General features: G+C 34.8%; 1 protein-coding gene across 1 annotated transcript; it reads left to right on the top strand.

Moving 5' to 3' along the window:
• The first annotated feature begins 208 nt into the window (after positions 1 to 208).
• Positions 209 to 5,273, top strand: LOC139892905 (histone deacetylase 19-like). Its single transcript, XM_071876031.1, has 8 exons — positions 209 to 347; positions 1,123 to 1,657; positions 1,795 to 2,235; positions 2,899 to 3,129; positions 3,498 to 3,565; positions 3,666 to 3,723; positions 4,850 to 4,921; positions 5,004 to 5,273. The coding sequence occupies exons 2-8, from the start codon at positions 1,130 to 1,132 to the stop codon at positions 5,094 to 5,096; spliced, it is 1,491 nt and encodes a 496-aa protein (XP_071732132.1). The 5' UTR covers positions 209 to 347; positions 1,123 to 1,129; the 3' UTR covers positions 5,097 to 5,273.
• Positions 5,274 to 7,476: the final 2,203 nt, after the last annotated feature.

The following is a 7,476-nucleotide window of genomic DNA, read 5'->3' on the forward strand; positions in this document are numbered from 1 at the left end:
ACTAATCAATCTCTAGCCTAGTCGAGAATTTAAATCAACTCATCGTTTACACCGATTTGAGTTGCTAAAATCGATCACATGCTGTCCTTTTCTTTTTGTGTGGGCCTAGTATGAAAACTGCCAGCCCATAATAAGCCTATAAACTTGGGCCCTTTTTCTAATCTCCAAATTAGTGCGCTATATTCACTCTCCAAATTCATATTAGCAAATTATATTCTCATAAACAACTCCATCATCAAGAAAAAACTGTAGCGGATCTTTCTCGATTCTTCTTTCTGAATTCAGTCACTAGATTTACATCTTTCTAGGTTTTTATTGTTTTACGAAACCTGATTTCACCATTTCAGGTATAATTTACCACCTTCTTGTATACTTGTTAAATTATATAATGCTTTTTTTTCAGTTTCTGTTAATATATTTCTATACATCTTACTTTGTAAACGATTTATGTTAAATTGAACCTATTTTTTTTATTTTTAGTTTTGAGATATTAAGCGTTTAATTAAGGTTTGAGTGTATATCTATATATATATATATATGTTTGTGTGTATTTAGAATTGATTTGATACGTGCTTTAAAATAGGAATGAAATGATGGATACATCTAGGTTAATTAGTTGACTCTTGATAGGTTATATTTTTTTTTGTGTTTTGTAGGTTGATACTAAATTATTTTGAAATTAGGATCCAGGGCAAATTTTGGTTTAACTTTGCAACTGTTAGAAATTTAGGGCTGTTTTGGTTGCCTTTTTTTGTTAGTGACTAGGAACCCTGATTTTTCGTTGAGGTATCCGATGAGGATGTTACTTCTGTTACACTTCACTTGATTGTGTGTGTGGTGTATGGATGTAGAGACTAGAAATTGTATGCTTTAACGCTTGTTGTGGTGGGGTAAAATGGTTTTGGTATTACATAGTAAAGTAATGTAATGCATATGCTTGTATGTTAAAGGCTTACATAGTTATAGACTCGTAGAAGAATCTCTAACCGTACGAACGAACTTTGTAGTGGAAAGTGATATTTGTGTCTTGTAGTGTGTAATAATTGTTTCCGACTTTCAGTAATCAGTATAATGTTACTTGTGTTACAGAAATGGTTACTTATTCTATATTATATTTTTCAGGATTTAGATGGAAACTGGAGGTAATTCACTAGCATCCGGGCCGGATGGTGTGAAGAGGAAAGTGTATTACTTTTACGATCCAGAGGTGGGAAATTACTATTACGGGCAAGGTCACCCAATGAAGCCACACAGAATTCGCATGACTCATGCCCTTTTAGCTCACTATGGTTTACTCCAAAACATGCATGTTGTAAAACCGGTTTCCGCTCGGGATAAAGATCTATGCAGGTTTCATGCTGATGACTATATCTCTTTTTTAAGGAGTATCACCCCAGAAACGCAGCAAGATCAATTAAGGCAGCTAAAAAGGTTTAATGTTGGTGAAGATTGCCCTGTGTTCGATGGCCTCTACAATTTTTGTCAGACTTATGCAGGTGGTTCTGTTGGAGGTGCGGTTAAGTTAAACCATAATTATTGTGATATTGCGATAAATTGGGCAGGTGGACTCCATCATGCTAAAAAATGCGAGGCTTCTGGTTTCTGCTATGTTAATGATATCGTGTTGTCTATTCTTGAACTCCTGAAAGTACATGACGTATGTAAATTTTCGTTTCAATTTGCAACCTTTTTTAACACACACACACACACACACACTACATGTATACATCGCCCGAGGGCATTTTGTTTTTATTTTTTTTAGAATTTTAAATTGGAAATTTATATTTAATGCAGCGTGTGCTATACGTGGATATTGACATTCATCATGGTGATGGTGTGGAGGAGGCGTTTTACACTACCGATAGGGTCATGACTGTTTCTTTCCATAAATTTGGAGATTATTTTCCTGGTACAGGAGATATAAGAGATATTGGATATAATAAAGGAAAGTATTACTCTTTGAATGTTCCCCTTGATGATGGCATTGATGATGAAAGCTACCAGTCGTTATTCAAGCCGATTATTGGCAAAGTGATGGAAGTTTACCAGCCCGGTGCAGTTGTGTTACAGTGTGGGGCCGATTCTTTGTCGGGGGATAGGTTAGGCTGCTTTAATCTCTCAATTAAAGGACATGCTGAGTGCGTGAAATATATGAGATCTTTTAATGTGCCGTTACTCTTGCTTGGCGGGGGAGGCTATACAATACGAAATGTTGCCCGCTGCTGGTGCTATGAGGTGATTATTATGTTTCCTAGTATAGAAGTCTCTCAGTGTGTATTTTATTAATGATTATATTATTTTTAGCAAGTAAAATTGGATTCTGAGATGTCTTATTACAGGTGGCAGTGCATAGTATTTGGACACGGTTCTGATTTTTGAAACTGTAATAATCACAAAATTATTTTTTTTAGTGTTTAACTTCCATTTATGTTAAAATGGTGATAAATTAAATGGATGAACAATAATATTCCGAAAAACGAGAGATTTACTTTCAAAAGCATTGAATTGATTATTTCCTTCTACACTTAAAATATTCAGCTTTATGCAGCTGGTATGAAACTGATGATTATGACTTAGATTTGTAGCGGAAATCGTTAATTTTGTCACCACTAACTGATTATTGTGCCTTTGAATTGCAATTATCTGATAAATATACTGCAAAAAGCAATTAAAACTCTAGCTATTAGCACATAGTGCCAAGATATAATATATTAAAAGAATGAGTGTTACAAAATACTCTAGCATAACTGAATGGAAAAGCTAATTAAAGATTACCTCAAGCTAGTGCGGGAACAGGAATTATAATTTATTTATATGCTACTAATAACTCAAGCAGTTACCAATCGAGAATTCTTCTAAAAAATGAGGAGTTAATGCATGCTTTATTTTTCTTTGCAGACTGGAGTTGCACTTGGGGTTGAGCTAGAAGATAAGATGCCTCAACATGAGTATTATGAATACTTTGGTCCTGACTATACTCTTCATGTTGCTCCAAGTAACATGGAAAATAAGAACTCTCGTCAGCTGTTGGATGAAATACGATCAAAGCTTCTTGATAATCTCTCTAAACTTCAGCATGCACCAAGTGTGCAGTTTCAAGAACGCCCGCCTGATACTGAATTCCCTGAGGTTTGTTTGCTCATTTAATTCTCTTTATTTGTTGTATGCGTCTTTGTTATTTGTCAACTGTTTTATGTACTAAAACATATATGTATGCACCCCTTTTGTCGGTAGTTATTTTTGGGTTTGACAAATCATTGAAGGATTCTGTTTGTGGTGAAAAGTTCAGTGTGTTCATGAGTAACTATGTTAAGTTGGCTTTTACCATTCCATGCCGATTATCAAAGTGGTTTCGCATTTGTATTTTTATGTCACTTATTGTTTTTTTAACTTAAATTATTTCAGTACATTCCGTAACGAGCTGTTCTTGATGCTGCTAAGTTTTTTTTTTCTCCCTCTAGTGAGAAACTTACCGAAGTGAAATTATTTGTATTCAGGCTGACGAAGACCAAGAGGATGATGATCGAAGATCAGACGATTCTGATGTGGATGAAACTAATGAGGGGTAGGTTTCCTTTTCCGATTATATGATATAATGCTATTTGATTTGTATTTTCTCTTTGCTGATCTGTCATTTATTACCTTTTTTTGGTTACTTTTTACAGTAAGCCTATACTTGGAAGAGTGAAGAGGGAACTTCATGATGTCGAATCTAAGGACATGGTATGTGCACTTCTGTTATCTTTGTGGTCAGTTAGTTAACTGGTGCTCTAGAGGTGGTAATATGACCATTTACTTACGAATGGGTCGGTTTGGGTGTGTTTTTCTCTCAAACGGGTCAAATTAACATTTTGTAAAAGGGGTTTGTGTGTTGAAGTTGTCCTTAATCTTATTATTATTTTTAATAATATTTACCGGGTAAAACCCTTCACCCAAATACAACCACCTATATTTTTTTTAATCAGAGATTTAGTTTGTTTTCGTAATACTATTAATTAATTATTTAATTAACACACTAATAATAGATAAAACTACATCAAAAAGGACAACGTCTAGAGTTCAATCCCAACCGATTGACTTATAATATAATGTGACCTGCTTCAACCTGACACTGTTTTTGACCTATTACCAAACTAGCCCAAGCAACCAATCTTACTACTACTGTCATCAGATACAATGTGAATAGGCCGTGTTTTTACATTCTTTTTTGTTAGTAAACAAACTTTATTCTATACTCCGTATTATATTGTGCTAAAACTTCATGCTATTCCTCCATATTGTTTCCTATGGCGTACTTGTTACAGTATAAGAAGAATAACTTAAGTACAACGATGAGTATTAGTTATCAATATTTTGCTGACATATACTTGGTTTCGTCTCACAAAATAACAAGTACATACATCGGTGACGGGTCTCTTGATTATCTAGTTATTTAGGAGCCAAATGATAATATTTTGGTAAGTGAAGTTTGTACTGGCTGCAACAGAAGTTACAGAACCAATTGTTTTAGGACTAGAGGCAACTACATACCCTTTGTTTTCTCTCTTCCTTCACTAAAACAAATCTTGTTCTTTTTGGTCATCTTATCTAGTACTAGTCTGATTATTTGAATCTAAACATTTAATTATTAGTTTGTTACAGCTCCTATCAGATTCAGCACATCCGAATGCTATTTGTTTGACCTGTTACATTACTGTTAAGTGTATGGTTACGATTGTCCAATATTACATTTTCCGCCCCCAAAAATCAAATGCAAACACCCCTTGAATAACCTTCTATCATTTCAAGATCAGTGACCACAATTTCTTCTATATACTGATGTATTTCCACGTTATGTGTGTTTGTTCAGGTCGATATCAAAGAAAGTGAACGTGCTAATACGAGAGAGATGGATGCATCGTTTTCTGAAATATCTATAAAGGTGAACAACCCCTTCTATAAAAATGACATATATTTTATTTTATGCTTCCCAAGTGTTTAAATACATTTGTATGTATTGTCAGGGTACAACTTCAGGTTCAGCACCAGCAGATGTCAAACAAGAACAAGGAAGCTCAAACAAGTTGGACCAGCCAGCTTCTGAGATGAATTTGTAGTCTATGATATTTATGATCATAACTTGGTTTTACTATTTACTGCACTTTTATTAGTCCTACTTGGAACTTATATTGAGAAGTCATGTATTGTATTGTAGAAAACTGGTTTGAAAATTGTGTACAACTTTTGTAAGTTGCACCTCTTGAACTAAATGAAATTGAAAAAGATAGATCATACATGGTATGGTGTGGTATGGTATGGTAATGGAATGAGTATCTTTTGGTTTGTTATAAATATACTCACACGAATTAAGTTGGGTTACAGATGTGGTTTTGGGTAGTCGTATTGAGTGACTGCATCTTTTGGTGTTATTCCTTACCTATGGGACCGAACCAAAGTTGTTGGTTAAGATAACTTTTTCTCAGTCGACAATTCTTTTTGCAACGTTATATAGACATATCTAATGTCTATTGTAAGGAGCAGCAGCTTGATAATTGTTAGTTGAAGTTGCTCCCCTTGTATCCAGCAACTGAATGTATAATCATATTGTTTCATTAGGTATAAATTATGAAATTGGCTTCCTCTCATCGTTTGTTGCAATTGTTATTTGTTCATTCCTTTTTACCCATGTCGATTGTAAACAGGTCGGCATAAGAAGGTTCGTTTCTTTTATGTTTGGTTGTTTTTCTTGTGCAAAATCGATACAATGTACATGTATTAGTCAATGATCTCTTTGCTTGTATTAGCAGCTTCTGTTGATCTTGGATCACTCATTTAGGTATTAAAAAGCCAAAATATGTGGATCCGGATCCAAGGCCTAGTTGTGTAATGGCTGTGATAAGTGTGCCTATGGCACATGTAGTCTGTCTCTATGTATGAGATGGTTCCTGGATGTTTGGATGCTATTGTGATCATGGGATTTTATATATGTTGTTTTTCCATCTTTGTTGCGGTGAAAACTTATATTTAGGTAAAGACGTACAGTAGCATATATGAAATCTTAATAAACGGGTAAACATATAAGGTTTTTTCTATTCAGGCTACTCGGGAATTGAAGTTTTTGAAGTAGTTTTACTCAGATGTACGCAGTCTAGTCGGGTTATTTCATATTTTTCCGACCCTTTTCACTGATCACATAAGATATAAGTCTGTATGACATTGAATGTTGGGGCTTAAGTTTATGTAGGAGCTCATTTTAGATGGTGGTCCATTTAAATGATTTACATTCGTAATTGACATTGAATTTGGAATTTGGAATATGTCTCAAATTTCCATTTTTTGGAACAAACTAGCTACTAACTAGAGGTAACTAACAATTAAATATCTTGTCGACTTCATATTCTACACATGTAACAATGTTTTTGATTCAAGGAATAGGCTAACTGATATATACCATCAAAAAATAGTGCATGTTTAGTATTTAAATTGGCTGATGAGTTGTATCTGAACGCTTTGGTTTCTTGATCTAACCATTTAGTTGGTGACCCGTATAGAAAATGAAACCGACTGACGCGAGCCCACTACATTCATACTCCGACTTATGATTTCAAACTAACAGGGCCGGTCCCGAGAATTTAGAGGTCTGGAACAAGATGGAAAAAAGGCCCTTAGGCCCTAAGTAGTAATATAAGTTTTTTTTAAAAAACCCTCCAAGCCTTGCTAGAGTGCTAGTGGATTTTGATTTTTTTTTTTTATGAATCATTTGATTGTTGTTTTTGGGTCTATTGTGTTTCGTATTCGCTGCTTCAATTATGTTTTCATACTTCTCATGTTTCTCAAATCTCTAATTGCGTTTGTATATATATAAAAAATTAGGCCCCTAAAAATCATGAGTCCTGAACGGTTGATCACCTTGCTCCCTCTCCGGGACTCCCCTTCAAACCAATATGGCTAGGTTTTGAAGATGACAGCTTCAATTGGCTTTTGGCTTTTGGCTTTAGGTTATTTTCCAAACCAAATTGTAATGTGGGGTTGTGGGGGGATAAATTGGTATGGATTAGGGGAAACCTAGAACGCATAACAGAATTTTCAGTTTTATTTAATTTTCTACAATCTTGGTTAGACAATGCATTTAATTTAGCAGTTCGAAAGAAAAAATGCATTTAATTTAATTTAAATTTAAATCAAAATAAAATAAGGCACCTAGTGTCTTTTTTTTTTTTTTAACTAATGATACCGCAACCCGCAGGCGCACCGCAAATGTATGCGAACAATCACTATTGTGCGTATGCGTGTTTTTGTGTGCGGTATGCGGCGTGCGAATGCCTTTGTTCCCGGTACGGCGGTTGCTTAGCTGTCAAGTAAATATCTTTTCCATAATTATATCCGTGATTCGGGGGAGTCAGTTATGGATGAGATTAACGTGATCTGGGACGGTTCTAGAATTAGGGTTTGCCTATAAATACAAACCCTAATCATCATTTACTTCACACGGCATAT

This window comes from Rutidosis leptorrhynchoides, chromosome 2 (assembly GCF_046630445.1).
Source record: "Rutidosis leptorrhynchoides isolate AG116_Rl617_1_P2 chromosome 2, CSIRO_AGI_Rlap_v1, whole genome shotgun sequence".
NCBI classification, from domain to species: domain Eukaryota; kingdom Viridiplantae; phylum Streptophyta; class Magnoliopsida; order Asterales; family Asteraceae; genus Rutidosis; species Rutidosis leptorrhynchoides.

Excerpts from the sequence above, each read along its gene's own strand:
- LOC139892905 (XM_071876031.1), top strand. The coding sequence starts at position 1,130 with ATGGAAACTGGAGGTAATTCACTAGCATCCGGGCCGGATGGTGTGAAG. Across the intron at positions 2,236-2,898 it reads CCCGCTGCTGGTGCTATGAG|ACTGGAGTTGCACTTGGGGT; the intron begins GTGATTATTATG and ends TTTTCTTTGCAG. Across the intron at positions 3,566-3,665 it reads GTGGATGAAACTAATGAGGG|TAAGCCTATACTTGGAAGAG; the intron begins GTAGGTTTCCTT and ends TACTTTTTACAG.